This window comes from Ambystoma mexicanum, chromosome 6p, assembly GCF_040938575.1.
Source record: "Ambystoma mexicanum isolate Mex_15411 chromosome 6p, UKY_AmexF1_1, whole genome shotgun sequence".
Lineage (NCBI taxonomy): Eukaryota > Metazoa > Chordata > Amphibia > Caudata > Ambystomatidae > Ambystoma > Ambystoma mexicanum.
The window spans coordinates 812906592-812928938 of NC_090935.1; the positions used below are offsets into that span (position 1 = coordinate 812906592).

Below are 22347 nucleotides of genomic sequence, written 5' to 3' on the forward strand. Positions count from 1 at the left end.
GGCCTCTACCAATGCAAGAACACATTGAGTCTCGAGTATGCATGCATGCAAGGGATTGGGAATGAAGTCTAATCTCTTTCCAACCATCGGATGCTCTAATCTCTAGGTTTCACAGCAATGCATGCTCACGGATGAGATTCATCAGCGCTTCAGTGGCCTTACTTTGGCACACATGATCAGTCAAGAAATGGGTGAAGGACGTCAGTGAAATCCACCACCACTATGTTACTTATGTACCTCTGGATGTGTTATGAAAGTCTGAAAGCAGTGCAGTAGACGATGTTGCTGTCCTCCGCCCTAATTCTCACAGATACAATGTTGCTTTCCTTGTCATGGGTGGAGGAGATTACAGAAACCTGCAGGTTTTTTAAAGCACAGTTTTGTGACTCTCCTTCAGATGGAGTCAAAAGAAGAGTAGTTAGCCGTCTGAACCTACACTATCCCCAGTTTTCCAGCCTCTTTAGCCTGCAGGTGTGGCTCTATAAGAATGGCACATCAAACCCCATGCTATTAAAGTAAGACAACACGTTCTTCTTTTTCACAGCTATTAAAACCTATGAGTATGAAGCACTAGAATAGAAGCAACAATTTGTAAGCCACCCGAATAGGAAGCAAGTAATCAGGGTCCACTCCAATCATATGGAACACAAAGACCCTAACCCACAACTAGAAGCCCACATAGAGTAGGGGCAAAAGCCCCCTAAATGAAAGAGCTAAAAAGACAGCGTGCAGCACCACTGCAAGAAACCCACTAACTCTAAATCATTAGGCTATGAATATTTAATGAATCAAACACGTTTGAGGGAACCAGTTTGAAGCACTTCCACTCATTATAAGGTTTAGGAAGCTCTAGCCACATTGTAAAAACTAAAGAGATGTTTTGCGATGAATTGAGTCACTCCCTACCCCAGGCTGAATTTGTCTCTACCCAGAAATGCAATTTCTACCACTGCCTGGTTACACTCTGACTTGTCAATCAATGCCATAGGGTCATCAGGGTAAACCTATCTAAAGAGCGTTAATTACCTTAGTGCATAGTACCCTCCACTGACAAGGTCTGAAAGCAACCACTATACTACAGCACTCACACCTAATGCCCAGGAGTAGACGACCATTGTCTACCCTACCAAAAGACCCATCCACTCAAAAGAGGATAGGAATGACAGGCATTTCCAGGAGTTGCAATCCCAGTTATACAGAGTTACAAAGACCTAATGGTCCAATGTGTTAAGTGAAGTTATTCAGGCATACCAGGATACCCAGAAGATTGTTTAATCTACCCGTGTGCAAACCATAATATGGTCATAATCTTGTAACACCTCACAATTTGTGAGCCACTGGAACCCATCGACAACTCCCTACTACATCGACCTTCCTTCCCGTATGCAAGGATTCCACCAATACAACAATAAGCTCTGAAGTAGGCATCAAATGCACCGCTCGATAAAAGCACCATCACAGATGATTGTGGATTAATTAAGGGATTCATGCCCACATTCACGGCTTGTTCCAAATCACTTGTTACACAAGTTGTGTCTGTATTCAGAGCATGCATGCATCCCTTCACAAGCCATGTAGTACACACAGTGAGTGATAATATTTCTCTGCACGTTGTCTATACCTGCAAGTGCCAACTCATAGAGCTTATATCATACTGTGCTTGTATAAGGGGTCGGGAGGATAGATCTGGGGCAAAATGGTTGTCTTGGAAGCAAGACAACGCCTAGCAACACAGATTTGAGTCCCAGTCTCATGCTCAAAAACTGGTCTTTGGTATTAAGCATGTTATAAAGGAACAATTATAATTATAAGTTGAAATCAGACATATTTGCATATGCCTGCCTCCTTTCACGGCTTATTCAGCCCCCTTCCACTAATAAAGCTGTCAATGTTCTCTGTGCTGTGGGTTTGTACACTGTTTCATAATAGGTGAAATAGCTACATGAGCTATCAGCAGAAGATTTTATTTGTGCTCTCTTTTGGAACAAAATCCATGTTCACCAGTCTCTAAATCAAAATACCACCCCCTTACTCGACAGACAGGTCAGAGTTTCAATTCAGTCAACCTTTGTGTATATGAATGGCTTCTAGAAAAGAAAATGTATATTTAATCACTGTGTGAAATATGCCTTTCTTATTTTCGATGGGCACTTTGAATAGTAGAAAGAAATGGAAAGCGAATAATCACCCTATCCCTTTTATCTAGAGAAATGTAGCTTTAACAACAGTATTCTACTCGATGGTGTAACCAGGAAGTGACTTTAATTACTGTATTTGTCTACGTCTGCATACTGCACAGAGATCTCTGTGCTGGACGACTTGACTCGCCTAGTCGGCCAAGGTGGTGTGGGAGCACTCCTCTTATTGGATCTGTCAGCAGCGTTCAACGCGGTTGATTATTCCACTCTCATCATCCGGTTGTCAGAGGGCCAAGTTCTTAATTGGTTCTCTGCTTTCCTGGCTGATCCGTCTCAGTCAGTCTCTCTCCCTCCTTTTTGCTCGGAATCTGCGTTACTGTCTTGTGGGGTTCCTCAGGGATACAAGCTCTCGTCTATTTTTTTTTACATTTATATCTGTCCTCTTCTCCTTCTTATTCTGTCACACGGTTTCAGATACTATCCCTATGCCGACAACACGCATATCCTGGTTCATCTGGATCCCTCCCGCCCCGACAACGCATCCCAGTTTAGGCGGTGCCTTGAGGATCTGGGCGCTTGGATGACTGTCAACTGGTTAAAACTAAATGGCAATAAGACGGAGGTTCTTGTTGTCGGCACGGCCACTCCACTCTCCTTCTGGACTCCAGATTTCTGGCCCGCTTCTTTGGGCCCTTTACCCTGCCATCCCTTTCAGTCAGAAATCTGGGTGTGAAGTTTTCGTCCTCTCTATCTATGGCGGAACAGGTGACTGCGGTCTGCAAAGCAGGCCATTTCAAATTGTGCACTTTGCTGAAAGTTCTTCCTTTTATTCCTTGTCATTTCCACGTTCTTAGCACAGCCGACTAGTGAAATTCACTTTATTTTGGTCAGCCGCAATATCTTATAAACTGGATCCAGATGCTCCAGAATGCGGATGCCAGAACAATCCTGCGCCCTCCTTTTAGAGCACACATATCCGTGCTTCTAAGACAACTTCATTGGCTCCCGATTGAGAAGCAGATCCTATTTAAATCACTGTGCATTGTTCATCGTGCCTTCTACAAACTGGGGGAGGAATATCTACAGGAAAAATGTTCTCGTTATGTTCCTGCTTGACCCCTGTGCTGTTATTCTGCCCTTCTGCTCTGTGTACCCCATGTCCGACTGTCGTGGATTGGAGGTCACGCCTTTTCTGTGGCAGCTGCAAGGGCATGGAATGACTTGCCCTGGGCACTCCGAGCCACTGCTGGCCATCTTGCTTTTTGCCGTTCTCTAAAAACTCTTTTGTTCTAGGTTTCCCCTCTCCTCACTACTGCCTCACCTCTGCTGCTTAGCACCAAGATGCCCTTGGGTGTATGTGCGCTGTAAAAACATATATAACATAACATAACAGATCTCACTATCTACACACCATGGACCTACTCAGTCAATTACATATGTTTTTCCATATTACATATGATTTCCTGAAATGTTCATTAGCTTCACGGGATGCACAATTAATGTACCTATTTTCACCCCTCAGTATTAACAAATAATAGGGGTCAGGATTTACTCTAATTCCCTTTATAATATCACTCCCCACAATATGAATTTCTGTTTAGATAATACTCACATCAGGATTTCTTTTGGCTGAATCACAGACAGGTGGGCACTCTTTTAAGGACAACTTCAATTCTGCCCCTCCAGGAACAGGTGGGCATCAGCCAGTAAGTTAGGATCAGCTTTTCTCCACATCCTGTCTGCTTTCTCTTCCACTGAAGAAGGCCTAGGACTTTACCACTTTCTAGGCCTCACTTACATTATCTACTTATAATCCATCAATGGGTCCAAAAGTAAGGAACAAGTTACTTACCTGTAACTGTTGTTCTCCAGCATGGGTCTGGCATGGATTCACATGAATAATATTCCCCGTCGTCAGGCTGGGAATCCTCAGTAAAGAAAAAATCAGTATCAGTTTCGTTTCTGATCTGTCTTTCTTAGTAGTAATCAATCACTGATCTCTGGGTCATACTGCCCCCAGCCAATAACTGCCCTCTCCCTAATCCCCGCCTCCGGCAGCCATCCTCAGATTTGGTAGCACGCCAAGTGGCAGTATGACCAAGTGAAGAGCCGCAGAGGGGTAGGTAGGAGGGTTCGCATGTGAATCCATGCTAGACCCATGCTGGAGAACAACAGTTACAGGTAAGTAACTTGTTCCTTCTCCAGCATGGGGTCTGGCATGGATTCACATGCTCATGAATAAAAGAATACATAGCCGTATACACATGCACAACCACGGGAGGTGGCAACAGGCTCAACATTAAGCAATACAGCAACTCAACATTAAGCATCTCTTACCTCCTCACCAGGCTCACCAGGCTCACCTTAAGCAAACAGGTTGCGCAGCACTGCTTGGCCGACCCTGGACTCCTCCCTGGAGTCCCGATCGACGCAGTAGAATCTTGTGAAGGTGTGCGTCGACCTCCACGTAGCAGCCCTGCAGATGTCCAGCAGGGGTACACCAGACAGGAACACCGTGGTAGCAGCGATCGCTCTGTTCGAATGGGCTCTCGGACGGCCGGGCAGCGGTCGGTTTGCCAACCACTGACAATGCATGATGAACCCAGAGAGCCATCTGGAAATGGAAGTCTTCGTGAGAGCCTTCCCTTGATTCACAGACCCAAAGTTCACGAATAGCTGTGACGTCTTCCGAAAACTCGGTCCACGTAGAACTTCAGCGCTCTAGCTACATCCAGCGAGTGCAAAGTCCTCTCGGCCGGCGTCGAAGGCGACGGGAAGAAAATTGGTAACACCAAGGGCTCGTTTAGGTGGAAGTCCGACGGCACCTTCGGCATGAAGGAGGGGTGCGTCCTAAGCACTACCCTTGTGTCATGAAAAGTCAAGTATGGAGGCTTGCAACATACGGCCTGAATCTCTCCCACTCGCCGTGCAGAGGTGATGGCCACGAGGAACGCTGTCTTCCACGACAGGAACTTCCAGGGCGCCGAATGCATAGGCTCGAATGGGGCTCCCATGAGCCTGGCAGCACCACATTAAGTTCCCACACCCGGGCAGGAGCCTTCACCGGCGGGAATGAACGGAATAGTCCCTTCATAAATTCCTTTACCAGGCGATGAGACCACAAGGACGCCCGTCCCGTAGTCCTAGTATATCGGGAGATGGCAGCCAGATGTATTTTTATGGAGGCGTGAGCCAGTCCAGCTTTAGCCAGCGACAGTAAGTATGGCAGCACTTGAGGGGCCGTAATCCGCAGAGGGTTAATATTCTGTGCATGGCACCAGACAGAGAACCTCTTCCATTTATGACCGTAACACTTGAGAGTTGAGGACGCCCTGGCCTTTGCAAGAACCTCTCTGCAATCAGCCGGGATATCGTACCTTCCAAACTCTAGCGCTGGAGGATCCAGGCCTGCAAGTTCAGCGACTGTGGGTCATGGTGTAGAATGGCGCCTCCTTCTCTGGAGAGAAGATCTGCGTCCGCCGGCAGCCTGACTGGCGGGGACGTTGACAAGTCCAGAAGGTCCGGGAACCAGATCGGCCTCGGCCACGCCGGTGCGACGAGGATCATCCTGCACCTGGACTTCTTGAGCTGGCTGATGAGGCAGAGCAGCAACTGTAACAGAGGGAACCCGTATAGAAACAGGCCGTCTCAAGGGAACGAGAAAGCATCGCCCATGCTCCTCGGCTGTGGGAACCTGCTGGCGAACCTCTGGCACTTGGAGTTCGTCGCCGTCACGAACAGGTCGATCTGGGGTTTGTCCCATCGTTGGAAGAGTCGATCCACTTGATCCTGGCGCAGTTCCCACTCGTGGCCCGAGCGCAGCTCCCTGCTGAGTGAGTCGGCGATGGTGTTTTTTATTCCTGCCAGCTGGAAGGGAACCAGAAACATCCCCTGGGCAACGGCCCAGTGCCACAGATCCTGGGCCTCCTTGGATAGGGCTGGGGATCTGGCACCTCCCTGCTTCCGTATGTAGAACATCATTGTGGTGTTGTCGGTGAAGATCCTCACCACCTTGTCCTTGAGGGACGGGAGGAACGACATGAGCGCCCAGAACACTGCACGGAGCTCCAAGATGTTGATGTGAAGAGACCTCTCCTCCGGGAGCCAAAGGCCTCTTGCATGGAGATCTCTGGTGTGGGCCCCCCAGCCCTCCAGACAGGCGTCTGAAAGTCCGTGCCCGTTGTGAGGTGAGCCCGGGTGCCCCACCATAGGATCGCCCGACGGAACTCCTCGTCGGGGGGGATCCTGTCCTCGAAGCAGCCCCCCGCCTGAAACCAGCGGGCGTCGAGGAACTCCTGTAACGGACGCATCCGAAGTCTGCAAAGGGGTACAAGTTAGATGCATGAGGACATAATCCCAAGAAGGGACTTGATGGACCTCACCCTGGCCACGTTCGTGGATAACTGTCGCCGTACCTTACCCAGGGTGGTTTTGGTCCTCTCCTCTGAAGGGGAGGCCAATTGCTCCACTGTATCGAGCATCGCCCCCAAAAACAGTGCTACTTGTGACGGAACCAGGTGGGATTTGGGGTATTTGATGGAGAACCCCAGCTCCATGAGCAACCGGACAGTCCTCGCCGTATGATCGACGGCGAGTTCCCTTGACCTTGCTCGGATTAGCCAGTCGTCCAGGTAGGGGTAGACGTGGATCCCCTGCAGGCGCAGCCGCGCTGCCACTGGTGCCAGGCACTTGGTGAAAACCCTGGGTGCCGACTTTAATCCAAACGGTAGGGCTCTGAATTGGTAGTGGCGTCCTTGAACCACGAACCTGAGGAACTTCCTGTGCCTTTCTAGAATGGGGATGTGGAAGTTGGCATCCTCCAGGTCCAGCGACGATAGGAAGTCGCCTTCCTCCAGCTGTCCCAGTACGTGCTGGAGGGTGACCATCCTGAATTTCTGCGCCTTGATGTATTTGTTTAGCCGACGCGGTCTAAGATGGGGCGCCAACCGCCTGTCTTCTTCCTGAAGAGGAAGTACCTTGAGTACAATCCAGAGCCCTGGAGCCTCCTGGGGACGAGCGCGATGGCACCTTTCTTGAGCATCGCCTTTACCTCCAACAGCAGTTGAGGGACGTGATTCTCCTTCCTGGCCACGGGAGGAATGCGAGGGCACTTCTTTAGGAATTCCAGCGAGTGCCCGTTGGCCAGGGTGTCCAACACCCAACGATCGGTGGAGATGGACTCCCACACCCTGATGAACTTTGTCAGTCGGCCTCCCACTGGGGTGCTTCGGTGGGGGCCCGACCACCCGGCCGGGTCAGTCTTGCTTGGAAGCAGCATTGCCGCCTTGGCCTACTTGGCGACGACGGCGGGAACCCCCTTGCTTGCCGCGACCTCGGTAGGCCTCCTGGGAAGAGGAGCGGGGCGCCTGGCGGTAGGTGGAGGAGCCACCGCTGGATCCTTTGGAGGCACCGTGTCTGCCTGCAGAGCTCCGAAAGGGCCGTCGCTGCTGAAGCACTCCAAGGGCCCGGGCCGTCTCCGAGTCGGTCTTGATGGCCTGTAGAGACTCATCCACCGCCTTACCAAAGAGGTTGTTGCCGTCGAGCGGCATGTCCAACACTCTGGTCTGGACGTCCTGGCGGAAGTCTGTCGCCTTGAGCCACCCTCGTCGTCGGAGGCAAACTCTGTTGCCCAGTTGGCGAAATCCGGTATCGGCAATGTCCGTTGCCACCGTAATGGCGTGATCCGACGCCACCTCGCCCTCCTGCAGAATTTCTAGGGCCTCTGCCCTTTTGTCATCAGGCAGGAAATCTAGCAGCAGAGCTATCTTGAACCAGAGCTCCCTGTCGTAGCGGGCCATGATCGCTAAGGCATTGGCCGCCTTAATCGTCGTCACCGCCGACGAGATGACTCGTCGTCCCATAGAGTCCAACTTCTTACCCTTGCTGTCCGGCGGGGAAGTGGAAGTTGAAGCCGCCGCGCCCTCTGCCTTCTTCTTAGCCGCTGCCGAGATGACCGAGTCCGGCGTGGGATGGGCCCTGAGGCACAAGGGGGTGCATTCGTGGACTCTGTACTTCTTCTCAGACCTGTCCCACTTGGCGGGTTTCGTGGCAGGGTTATTGAGGACAGCAAGCCCCTTGTCCCAGATGTCGTCGAGTAAAGGCATTGCGAGGACCGTCTTCCTCTTAGCCTCTCGTCGTTGGTACAGAAACCCCTCCTTTTTCTGTTCTTCAGGGCAGAGCTGGAAGAGCTCGGATGCCCTGGTTATCATAGCGTGGAAAGAGCCAACCTCGTCGGCTGGGGACGCCCGCCGGGGGGGTGACGACGGGATGTCTGCTGTGTCATCGCCGCCGTCGTCGTCCGTCCCCGTATCCGTCGTATCCTCTCCTGGCGAGGGGGATGAGGGGTCCACCGGCCTCGGGGGCACGAAGGGCGGAGAGGGGTGGACTCTCCTCCGCTTGTTCTGAGGGTTTACCGACGGGCCTGGTTCTGGATCCTCCGTCGGGGTCCGTGGTAATCTCGTCCTTATCTCGGTACATAAGGATTGGATTGCCAACAAAATGGCCGCCGAGCTATCCTGGGGCTCGGGCAATGGCTACGACGGATGGGATGGCCGTTCCACTGGGCCCTGTTCGTCCTCCTCGTCGCTATCTTCGATCACATCAGCAGGGACCGTCCCCTGGGATCGAACCTTCTCGAACCTCTCGTTGAGGTTTATGAACCTCTCATTGAGGCCTATGGACCTTTCGTTGAGGCCCCTTGCGGTCTCCACAAGTTCCTCCTCAGAGGCTGATTCCGAGTCTGTAACGGCCACCGGCCCCCCCTCTTTTTCAGCCGGGGGCTTCACGGGGGTCTTAGCGGTGGGCTGGAAAGAGGATTCCCTCCGCGGCGGCAGGGATACTCTGGACCCAGAGGTCGTTTCCATTGGCGTAGTCTCAGCCGGCCCCTCCAGGGTCGCAGAGAGCACTTCAGTAGAGGCCTTAGCTGGGTGGATCAAGGCCCTCACCACCTTAGGTGTGTACTGGGCCTTCGCCTTGGGGGGAGGGTCAACGCCTCGCTCCCCCTTCGAGATCGACCGGGTCCACTCCAGCGGCCTACCCGGGTTCTCGGACTTCCTCTTCCCCGAACCAGAGCGCTGGCTCGTGGTCGAACGTGCCGGGAAAGTAGCGCCCTGCTTGGCAACCGAAGAGCCCGACCTTTCGGCACTCCCGCTTGGCCTTCTGTTGGGCCCCCATCGCCGGGGCACCCTCAAAGGACTTAGAAGCCCGCTCAGCCTTCTTCTTCACCTTCTCACTTGCTGTGCCCTTCTCCAGCCAGGAGGCGAGGCGGGAACGACGATCTTGTTTGGTCCATTCCGAAAGGTTCTTGCAGAACTGACAGTCCTTCTCCATGTGCGTCTTGTCCCCATGGAGGCAATAGAGACATCGCGAATGCTCGTCCTCCTTTAAAATGTTATATAATCCGCATCCAGGGCAGTTCCTGAACAGCTTGGATCCGGGCGTCGAGCTTCCTTTGTCCTGGGCCATGTCCGTTGAGGTAGGCCGCATATCTTCCGGAATCCTCCAAGAGGTGTAAACTCGACGAAAACTTCACCCTTGAGGGGCGTAGAAGAATTCTGAAACGGGTTCCCGTTATCAGAAGTAGAAACGGTGGAGCTTGAGGCTCGATTAAACTGAAAAAATGAGAAAATCTCCTGAAAAAGTGTGAAAACGCAGTAAAAACTTGAGAGCTAAACACGAGGACTCCCAACACTTGAGCGGTAAAAATCTGAGGATGGCTGCCGGAGGCGGGGCTTAGGGAGAGGGCAGTCATTGGCTGGGGGCAGTATGACCCAGAGATCAGTGATTGGTTACTACTAAGAAAGACAGATCAGAAATGAAACGGATACTGATTTTTTCTTTACCGAGGATTCCCAGCCTCACGACGGGGAATATTATTCATGAGCATGTGAATCCATGCCAGACCCCATGCTGGAAAAAGCTAGCTATTCCTTCTCCTTCCTGTTGTTATCAATTCATATTTCTTTCCATCAGACATTGAGTGAGCAAGTGAGTCTCATTGGTGAGTGTCCATGAGTAAGTGTCTGAGCCCTATGTTTGACCTTTTATGGAACAGAAAGCCCCACCATTTTAAGCTGTGTATAATTTCACCAATCTAATTGATCAATGTGTATGATTGGAAAATGTTCTCAAAGTGGTATAACAGCAGATCGCCCCCTCAGTAGTCATTAGGCATATTAATGAAGGGGGCAGTCAATGGGAGTACCTTCTACACCCAGTTTCCCTCACTTTTAATGCAATGTCATCTCAGAGGATTCTGGCATTAAAATGTATCACATTGTGAAACATTAGATTGCACAACAACAACAACGCGTATCTTGTTTTTTTCGAAATCTGAACTTGTTGAACCCTCCAACTTTATTTTAGTTTATTTTAGTTTAGAGGGGTGCATTTGTTCAGGATAATCAATAAAGAAATAGACAGAATTCAAATATTTTTGTTTAAAATATCAATTATATGATAACCAATGTTTCTCCACGAGACGCCTTATGGCAGTAAAAACATACGGAGACTGATGAGAACTAAGTGAACAAAAGTAGCAGTGATTCATGGACATGCATTATAGCAGTGGCACTGTAGGCATGCCCCCTCCAAGTCCTGGGCCTGGCCGTGGGTTTTCCAATCTCTGTTCATCCTGCACGTGCCCATTGACAATTTTAATTAAGGTGTAGCATTGACCCTACCAGAAGCCCCACCCCAAAACACACATATTCAACGTCTATTGGATCAGTAAGACAGCCAATAGGTATTGAATGTGGTGTGATTGGCAGCAGATCCTGGCCTTGGATTGGCCCAGGTCTGTTGTCCGGCATACACAGTGACCTGCACTGTTACAACTTGTGCTGTTTGCGCATAAGTAAGAGGTAGCAGGGCTGACCCGAAACGGCCCACTGTCCTCTTAAAGGAAAGTCCTGTTTGGTTTCACATTATTTGTCTGCCACTTCCTTCGTGCCTTGCTAGGTAAAAGATGTATTTTATAATGAACTTACATCTTTTACCTAGTGTCTCAAACAACGAGGGCCCCACTCAGAGGAGCCACCACTGCATACTGTCCAGCCAGACATTTGCGCTCCGCGTCACAGTTACTCCTTAAAATACAGAGGTATAAGCGGGAACGGCTGGGAGGTCGTTCATTCTCAGTTATGGCTCCCAGGCTGTGAAATTCACCTCCACTATATCTATGGGTCATGGATGAGTACCTCTCCTTTCGTAAGGCACATAAAACCCATTTGTTCTAACTTATTAACTGTACCATTTTGAGTAGGAGATGTTTCTCACATTACTGTCGACATCAGCGCCTAGACACCCTTGGCCCTTAGTTGCACTTTATACATTTTCATATAATTAATAAATCTATGCCTCCACAAGGACCCAAGGAAAGTTTGCTTCAGAGAAAGAGAGGTTGACCAGGCGTATCACCAATGGAACAAGCGTATGCATACAGGCCTTAAAGGTGCTTGATGGACAACTGTCCCCCAAGCAAAATGTTGATTTCATACTTGTAACAATTTTAAGAATGTGTTCCTCTGTGCATGGTTTCAATTGAAATAAAGCTTGAACATGTTCCTTACTAAGGATGTGGTCTGGAATGTTGGAGGAATTTGAAAAGTTAGGAGTTATGGACTGGTCAAGATCTAGTTTAGCTGCTATGGATTGTAGGTGTCCCAAAATGTTCTGGTTGAACTCATTGTGTACTACTTGACACCAGGCTGAGTCCTTCACTAATGTTGTTGCAACTGCAGATTTTCCTTTGAATTCTTTAAGAATTGCAAATAACTTGTGTGTATTAGATTTTGCAGAGGATATCCTGACATTGAAACTTTGAGATGTTTCACCAATTACTGCGTTCTTCAGATTATGAACATCTTGTTAATATAAAGAATGAGAGAGAGGAGAAGAATTCCTTCGCCACTCTCTGTTGACTTTCCTCTTCAGACGACATAAATCAGCAATGGAATCATTAAACCAAGTGCTTCTGCTGGTTTTAACTTTTACCAGTCAATGTTGTTTTCGGACAAGGTCATCCACAATTGCATTAATAGTATTGGTGAGATGTTCGACCAAATCATTAGAGTTATTAAAGGTATCCACTGGTCTAGGTTTAGGTAAAAGCTGAGACAATAAGGATCATGGCATAATCTTTATTAAATTCCTTATAGGAGTGGAATTCGGGCAAGAAAAGGTAGCTGGTATTGAAATGGAAAAATTCACCATCATGTGATCAGACCAAAGACAGTGACAGATGTTAGTTTCAAGCATGGAAACACGGTGTGTAAGGATCCAGTCAATAGTGTGACCTGCATTGTGGGAAGGGACAGAGAGCATCTGATTGAAACCAATGGAAATCAGTGCTGCTAAAAGAGAAACCGCTTGTTTGTCACTAACATCATTTGCCCATAAGTTAAATTCACCCAGGACAATTACAGGCGTATTTGCCTTGGTGGTTGACATAAGCAGATCAATGAGTTGCTCCTCAGAGGATGGCATATCTGCGGGTGGGCGGTATATAATAATAATCGTCAGGGAACTATTCTCCTTCAGCTTAATTTTGAATAACAGACTTTCGCAGCCGTCTAATGGGGTGTGAGGATTCTCATGAGCGGTAAAACAGTTATTTGTAATGGCAGCCACTCCTCCACCTCCACGGTTAGCACGATATGCTCTCCGAATTGATCGATGCTAGTTGATACAACTATCCCCAGATTATTCTTTATGGCTCACACTGGTTAACTGTACCCTTTCCTATCTATGTTACTTTTAAAACAATGGGCATGCTTAACATTAATGTACATTCATCATTGCATATGATTAGCTTGTATGACTACCACATGCAAGTACCCCATTTATACACATACAGTTTTGAAAGCCTACAACACAGGAATGTTCAGTTGTTTTATTATTGCATCTTTTTTCACAGGTATAGTGCCGTAGGCCAGTATTTTAAAACTAGCTGCATTTTTAATCTAGCCACTGCTTTATGCCGCTGCTTTTCATCTTTTTCACAGGGATGGTGCCATGGGCCTGCATTTTGCGACTGGCTATATTTTGAATCTAGCTACTGCTTGACCCACTATCTTGCCTCTGTTCCCACAGGGCAGTGTTGTAGGCTTGCACTTTGAATATTGCTGCTTTCTTGTGTCACTACCCAGCCTCTTTTCCTGCAGAGATAGTGCTGTAGGCTTGCCTTTCAAAGCCTACAGGGACCCTTAGGTATGTATACCACTCCATTTCAATGGAACATAGCCGTATCGCTCCCAGGGCACGGGCCACTCACCCGCAAACATTAGCAGCAATTCACTACTTCACTTCATAACGCACATCACCTCTGCCATTAGAATGCAGCTGAATCCCAAGATAGAAATGTGGTCCACTGGGCACATATTCAGTCTCGTTGACTTGCCTACTCCCCTGGCGGTCTATCACAGCACCCATCCACTAGCCAGATCTCCAAGGGTCACTAGCAGGGACTTAGCCAACCCTCCCTACCTATGTGCTGGCTAAAATACACACACGCATTCTAAAAAATCCTTCATCAACTCTCTGACATATAACATAACATATACTTCTTATCATTATAACACACAAACTTTATGAGTTATAGATGTTTCCTGTTATCTCATATCTACATTTAGATTCTCATTATTTTTCCATCCCAACATAACTGGCTCGTCACTGGGAACGCTCGGATGTATGACACACTAGCGTGAGCCCTATTTTGCCTCAAAATACAAATGTGCCTAATTTGCAAATTAAAACTACATATTAAAACACAGTTTTGGTCCATCTAATAGAGGATTCTGGGCTGGACATTTTGACACCGGAGGTGATATAAGCAATTAAATGTACATTTAAAGGGCCTTTTTCTTCATAAAAAAAATTCTCTGCTGCCTAAATCCAAAGACGATCAACATGGTAATTTTCAGTTATGGCTGTAAATCTGCTCTTGATACTCAGGCCTGGTACATATAATCTGTATGTCTCAGGGCCTGGCTGATGAAAAAGCCTTTGTACAGTGTTACTTCTGTCTCCTCTTGAGATGTTTACAGACATGCATCCAGTCAAGTGTTAAATTCTTACATTCAGGAAGGACTGCAAGATGGTGTTAATAGATTTGATTGAGCAGGACCAAAGATTCATCTGAATTAAAAAAATGTTTTAAATATTCAGCCCTAACACACTTGCAGGGCAAGTAATAAAACTCAACACTTAAACTTTATGGCTCAGTCTGATTTACTTTGCCTGTTTGAAGAAGGTTCCAGATTGGAAGTAAGCAGGCTTCAAAGAGTTTATTCGCTCGGGAAGGGAATTTATCTGTATTGCGATCCTATATGCTGAGGGATTGGGATCTTTGTGAATTGAAAGGATTCCCTTATGTCAGAATTCAGTGCTGGCTCCATTTACAGTTGGTTTTAGTCACAATTGCAACGTATGTGTCTATTTTCATAAAACATCACAGATTATATTGCATTGGGTTATCAAACCCCTATCAACAGTCCATATTCTCAACATTGATAGGTTTCCTAATCACACACAGCAGTAAAATGCAAATCCGTTTTTCTTTCTATAACTGCTGTCCGTTCTCCTCAGATTAGCAGTTCAACATTTCAACAACAGTTGCAGAATATTTTCTTGTACTTGAAATGTTCATCTCAGGCCTTGTCAGGTTTGGTTTTGATTGGCTGCAAAACATTGAACATTTCGTTTGTGTGTGTGTTTCCCAACTGCTGTGCACAGGCCGCCCCACAAAGTTAGCACTTTTATTCAATGGGGATATCCTTACAGTGTCAGCCATGTAGGTGATGCCCGGGTGGAAGGACTCATGGAACAGCTTAGGAACCAAGCGGGCATTGACTTATTTGCTCTAAGCTCCTCACAGACCCTTATAAGGCACACGTTCTGATTACATATCATGATGGCCAACTGCAAATCCAAATTATACAGCTATTTGAGCTCAGCTTGCATTGCACTGTAGGCTATGAAGCTTCCATCAATCTCACTCTCCAGGCCTCTTGATATATCCTCCACCTGTGTGTGATGAATTGTCATTTTGCCAGGATGTGAAAGGCCAGGTTTTTATTTTTTTATTAAGCAATAAAATGGGTGGGTAATTCAATCTCTGAAATCAATCTGCTAATCAGATTCCCCTATGAGGCTCCACGGCAAAGCATAGTATCATGATTCTCAGCACCTGCTCTATCAATGGCACAGATCAGGTTCAGAGGTCAGAGGTGCCCTCTTGACAGCTGCAGTGACATCCCAGTCTCTGCAGCGCAGTGGCTGCATTTAAGATATGGCCCCCTCTTCCAAAAACTGCATAACCCTGCAGATGCTGTCCTGGTCGCACACTAAACTGTAAATATAAGCCAAACCTGAGCTAGGGCATGGTGACCACTACCCCTCTGATTTATCCCAGCACATTAAATTGATTTGGCACATGTCTAAGCCCTGTGGGCCCAGTTCAGCTGTGGAAGGATTATGTGTATTCCTCCCAGACAAGGCACACACCTGTCCACTGACAGGACTGCAGTCTTGGGGGATTGCTTTAGTAGAATCACCTGGGGACTTTTGCCTATAAAAGAAGGGGTCTCCCACCACTTCTCTCAATCATCTTGGGAATCATCTCGTAGCATCTTTGGAATATCACTTGAGAGGATTTTGCTGGACCTTGCTGAGGGAGCAGTCCTCTCTAAAGTCCTTCAGTTGTGAGGTGAAGGAAGGTGTTCCAAGGCAGAGACCGGCTCTGTCCCCTAACCATCCCAATGGACCATTAGGGGGGGAATTCTGCTGTTTAACCATGAGCTTGCCTCTCTGACAGCCAGCCTGTTGCCTAGGATCTCACTGTGTTGAAGGTTCCCTGAAGTTGTGTGCCAGCCTCCCCCATGTTTGGGAGCCCAAGAAAAGGACTTGTTTTGGCCCTTTAGACTCTGGAGTGGGATTCACAGCACCTGGACGTCCATACAGCCAAGGCCCTTATTGTCCACGATGACCCGTTTCGAGTCGTGACTCAAGCGCACTAGACACTGATCAATCTAGCAGGACCCTGCGATGCTGTCCTTTGGTATCCAGTGTTATCTGGACCGTGGTTCGCTGTTTGACTCTGTTTGCCGCGGCAACAAGCCAGCAAAAGCGTGTCCTTGCCTTGGTTCAAAATGCGAAGTACCGCTGACTTGCTTTGCTCGAAACACCAGTTTCTTCATCGCCGCTCCTGTAAATCAAGCGACGCGACCCAGGTGTGTCCCAAATAGCGACCTCCAAGCCTCCACATAGAATCCACTCGCCTGCGCATCCTCATACCAGCTTACTTCCGGCGAACTGCGACTGCCCATCAGCACATCACAAGTAGACATTTCGAGACCGCAGCCACCTTCTGTTTGACCCTGACTCGACAACAGCTTGCCGCTGGGCATTCGTGACTTCTGCATCCTCGACAGAACCGACACCGCAATCAACACTGAGAAGCCTGATTTGATGCCTTTGAAGCACCAAGACATGTGCAAAAGTAGACTTGAACGTTATCTACACCCCTTGTCCCTCTTTGGGCCTTAGACACTGGTTAGGTCACTTTGAACCTTTTTTGCTCACAAGTACATATCCTTTTTCAAGAAATTGCTAGCTTTGCTTGCCTTTCATCCCTGATTCATCACCCAGAGTGCTGCATCTATTCTACCTGTGCGTATTCCGTGTTTCTGCTGCAGGGGTGGGTTTTTCAGTGTTTTCTTATTAATTAGTAATGTACATGGTGTGTCTTCTGATTAAGCTATATATTTGTGTAGAACCTTGAGTGGACATACCTTTATTTTGGACTTTATACTTCGCTGTTTGGGTTGCTTCTGAACCAAATGTACACCCCTCTTAAGAGAATAGCCTTCCCTCCATCCACGTTACCGCAAAAGGAAAAGGTGGTATATATCTTGACTTTATCTGTTTTACCTTTATGATTGTGTTTTCTCTTGGTTTGTAGAAGTGGGAGGGCTGAGTGGGCATTTTAGTCTCTACTCATCCTTGTTCTCTTGCAGGGCAGAATTCAATTCATCACAATTTCGCCCCACCCCTCAAGGTTAGTAACCTTCCCTGAGAGGTCAGCCAAAGCAATGCTCATCTCAGCAATGCCACCTTGAAAAGCAGGGGCTAAATGTCAGCATACTTTTTCTGTCTTCACAGCAGGGCTCACAGCCTCTATTTCTTGGATGATGTGTCTGTAGCACGTTCTATCTTCTTATTGGCTAGAAAGACATCAGAGGTATTTGTTCACGTAGTAATAATGATCTGATGTCATTTCATATTTCAAGACAAATAAATGCGAGGAGGGGAGAATGACCTTACAGTGTAGGCTGCTGCTGTGTTTAAAGCTTCAAAATCAGGAAACAGTGCACCTACTTTAACAGTAGTGGCATTTAAGAAATTGGTAACACTAAGTGACATCTACAAAATGGATAAGTGATCAATAAGCATTTGGGAAACATCCTCTGTTAGGAGCTTAACAGCGTTATATAAATGCCTCTGATCCTACATAACATAAAATAACAAAAGTCTCATCTTTATCCGGAGTATGTTTATAAGATAATATTTTGTGGAAGCCCTTGGATATTTATTACTAGCAGGTGTACCCGTGCTTCACACAGTAATTCCTACTTCAGTCCTAGTTTGAAGTTTATTTAATGAACTAAACCAATGCTTCTTTGTAGAAAATATTGCTAGACTTTCCTGTGGGAGCTGGTGTGAACAAATTGTCTTTGTTTCGAACTCTGGAGCAAGCCACATAAAGCTGACCATGAGAAAAGCATGAATCTCGTAAATCGGTTCCAGCTACTTTGAGTTAGAGCATTAAGATTGCACGGCAACATTATTGGGGCCCCGATCTACAGCCGAGGCAGCAGCAACCTCAACATAAGTGCTGTACCTGTAAGGCTGAAGTAAGTAAGCTTTGTATTGTGGAGATGGCATACATTTATCAACGTCTGGGGGAAATGAAGGTTCTGTTTTAATAATGAGAGATTTGCCACAATGTGACGGGCACTATTGAAGAAACACGCCGTTTCCTTTCACCTCATTACTACAAAAGCACTGTATTGTGTCACCCGCATGACTTCATAAGTGAGTGCCGATCATGTCAGCTAGAATGCTGATAGTGTGGAAAGTTTATGAACAGTGAACTGCTGAAGTTTTATGAACTGCTGAACTTTAGCAACAATGAACGTAGAACTACGGCAGAACTATGGCGCAAAGAGAAATATGGGGGAGGTAAGCATTGCAGACCACTTAAAAAAAATGCCAAAAACGTATGTTTTATGCTTGTTACATTGTCTACACCATGGAACCTACCCACATGCCAAATTTCCGGTTTGTAGCATGTTGCGAATTATGCTTAACATTTCGAACAGACACACACATCCAAGCATTGCAGACCACAACAATAAGAAAAATGTAATATTAAATACCTTTTACATTGTCTACAATATGGAACCTACCCATATGCCAAATTTCAGGTTTGTAGCATGTTTGGAAATATGCTGAACAATTAAAGCAGACACACCCAGACACACCCACACATATCCACAAAAGCCCCTTTTACATTTCTAGAGATCAACAACAAGTGTCAAACACTATCTGTGCTCTGGACCCTCTTAAATTAGTTTTCTTACCACAATGTGAGTATTTGTTTAATGTAATTCATCCCTCTAAGAAACCATTTATTGATTAGATGATACCTGAATTAACAGCCTGGAGTGATACTTCAGCGCAGAAGTAGTGTATGGCCTCCCTCCCGCCCCCAACCTATCTCCTTCCTGAAAGGCTAACTGTAATGAAATCCTATGAATGGCCTAAAATCCTCATGTGCTCATATTGTCCAAAACAGACCTGTGTGGCTGCGACCGAATGCAGGGAGACATGACAGGTGTCTCTTCCGAGGGCTCGAGTCCGACCTGTGGCGGATGAAGACTGATTGTTTTGCTGACACGTTCACAATCAAACAACGATTTATCCAGACTGAATAAGCTCGTTTGTCTTGAAGTCATCAATGAAAGTGTTAAGTAAACTCCCCACTCCCGCGCCCTGAAAGGATTACACACCAGGTGCCACGAAGTCAAACATATCGCTCAGGATTAGTGAGCCGGTAATTCCAAACCAATCATATAAGTGATACCCCAGACGAACGCTTCCCTACGAAGTTCATTCACACAGGCGGCCGAGGTGGCGGCGCATGTCGCAGCATAGGAAAGCTCACCTTATTACGAAGTCGTGGCTGTCAATCTCCTTGCCACATTCGCTGTCAAGGAGGATGCCCGAGTTGCCCACCACCGCGCACATTTTGAACCGCCGGCTCTTCATTGGCGAGACTTCGGGAAGCAGGCTGTGTAAATTGTGTGAAATGTTCAGAGTACGGCGTCTGTCCAGCACGTAGTGGATCACGTCACCCGGCTTGAAGCTGCTCTTCACCACTGAGACGTCCCTTTCAGCATCCAGGAATCGAAGGATGTCTTTCCTGGATAGAAAACAAAGGTGATAATGAAGCGTCACGCGAGGCTGTCTCATTTGCCTTCCCATTACAGCAGCATGTGCTGTATTAGGCTGATTTGTTTTATTCATTTCCCAAACATGAAAACGTTGAATGAGCTGTAAATGGGTGTGTCAAAGAAACACAATCGGGGCACATTATTTGAAAAGTCACAGCACAACAAAAAGAATGCAAAATAACAAGTGGATTTTCCTCTTTCATCGACATCCCTGACGAAAGAAAAATGCTAAACATTTCTGAAACAGGTGTCGAGCAGCTGAATGTTTAAATAACAGTTCCCAAGCAGTGAAAAACATCCGTCTTTTACAAGCAGTTAATGTATTCTCTACAAGCAGTTAATGTATTCTCTAAGCATTGAGTAAACTGCTTAGAAAATGTTCACAGCCTGTTTACTTAACTAACATTGCCAGTGCCCTATGCATGCCTTGGTAGGGCTTTGGAAATGCTTAAATACGTACTTAGTCACTGCTTTCTTTTTTACTAGGTCCTTGTTTCACATATTTAATTTGACATTTTTAGAATCCTAATCGCACACTGGAAAATACAGCTTTAATTGACCCTTGATTCAATTACTGGAAAGTATTAAGACGGCTTGTGTTAGCATGTTTGACGACTAAAAACAGAACTAATTAATTCATCTTTCATAATTTGCTTAAGACCAGGGCTCAAATCGAGGGTATAATCGGGCGGAAGGAGTCAACCCACTTTATTCAGAGGAAGAACTCAGCCCCCCCCCAGCTAAAATGAGAAACGGGAAAAATATGGGGAAAACTGTTACAAGGACATGATCTTAATATTATTTTTCATATGATTAACTTTGTATGGAAATTCTTAAACAATTATCGCAAGATGTTTTTATATTACTTAAGTGAGTGTTATAATGTTTTAGCTAGAGATTACTATGAACTGTTACTATAGTGACATTTTATAAATGGAACATTTTAAACTCTGTTTTTTTAAACAAAGGATGAAACGATTTTAAGATGTAATATGTTAAGTTAAATGATGTTAAGAATGTAATATGTAAAGCCAATTATGGCTATATGCATATTAATAATAAATAAATAAAATGAGAAACATTGAATGTCCTCTTTGAATTTATGAATTAAAGCCGACCTCAGAGATCAAATGCAGACATCAGGCTTGTAGGCCAGACACTTCACCACTGCAGTATATAACTTGATGGAAAATTACAAATAACTAAAGGCGAAATGTCCCATTTTGGTACTGCAAGTCCAAGGGAATACATTTGTATTGGATCTTGGAGTTTAAAACATGGACACCTTTTGACGTTTTCAAAAACACTATTAGAATGAAATATCCTCTCTTGGTTTTGTGTGTGTGTGTGCTGATTTTATGAAAGGCAAATGCTGTTCATCCAGTGCAATTTGGGTCTTTATGCAAACCCAGTTTAATGAAATGTGCATATTTCACCTTGATATGCTAATTTCTGGCGACGCCACATCCCATTGTGTTTGTTGATGAGTCCCGCCCACCTACATTTTTAGGACTTGATCGCTGCTTAAGACCAGAGACCAGCCTCTGAGTGCAGGACCAGGATTCAAACCGTGTTTCTCTGCGTTGACGTGTCTCCAAGATAAATGTGTTGCCCCTGAGCTGTGCTCCCAGCCCTAACTACATGGCAAACACAATTTAAGAGCAACATTGGATAGAATTAATAATGAATTATTAATTAATTAAAAGCAAATATCTTTGGCTTTCTTGATAATATCTACAAGTACTTAGATGTGTCTAAAAAGATTTGAACAAAAAAGGAAAGTACACATACTGCCCCCCAGAAGACAAAAGAGCAAAGAACAGCAGAAGTACTGATTATTATTTGGAAAGCTGGAGGGAGGCTATGAGTGGGTATTGCCTTTCTGCTTAATGCAGCATGCCACTGTTATAATGCAACATGAACATATCTAAGTGCTGATCAGTGTCATTGATAGTCTGTGCCATCTGATGCTAAACATGCTATATAATATTGTGATGAAAGGACTTCTGCTCTGCAGGAGTACAAGGGTGAGTAGCAGACAAAACAGCTTACGCCACCCTCACTCTTCTACAAACCAACAGTGATCCCAATCATAAAGCTACAGCAGACACTGTTAAGGAGATATATCTCCTTTGCCTTTTGTGGTTATGTGGGCCGAGGGAAGGCTATACTCTCAAGAAGGGCGTGGATGTGATACAGTAGCAACACACACAGCCAAGTATGGCAGTCCAAGTCCAAAATGAAGGGAATGTTCAATCAAGGTTCTACAAATAATTTCATTTAATAAAACATCATCAGTGAGAAAACAAACTAAGAAAACACTGTACAAAAATCATCCTTGTTGAAAGGACAGAGATTATTCAAGAATGGAAGATGCAGCACTCTGGGTAATGATGAAGCAGGAGGTTTAAAGGGCAATAATTAGCCACAATGGCTGTAAAAGGGAAAAGGGGATTAATGGTGACTGAACCAGTCCGTAGGGCCCAGATATGGCCCGATAACAGACCAAGGGGCGCAGGCTTCAGCCAATAAAACTTTTCTGGCAAACTAGGCTTCAAGGTGCTGTTTGTGTGGTTCAAAGCAGCTCGAATGTGACGGTTGTGTTGTTTTAGACAGGGAGCGGCGTCAAGGAGGAGCAAAAGGTAGTTCATTGCAGTTTAAAGGAAAGCATGAAGAAGGGCAGATCATGAGGGACA

General features: G+C 46.3%; 1 protein-coding gene across 3 annotated transcripts in view; it reads right to left on the minus strand.

Annotated features, from left to right (window-relative positions):
- The window catches only part of ST8SIA4 (ST8 alpha-N-acetyl-neuraminide alpha-2,8-sialyltransferase 4), a 715738-nt gene that overhangs the window by 456293 nt on the left and 237098 nt on the right, over positions 1–22347 (minus strand). For all 3 annotated transcript variants that reach the window (XM_069625456.1, XM_069625457.1, XM_069625458.1), the window contains exon 3: positions 19363–19620. In XM_069625456.1, the coding sequence (XP_069481557.1) occupies positions 19363–19620 (258 nt within the window). The remainder of the gene's footprint in view (positions 1–19362; positions 19621–22347) is intronic.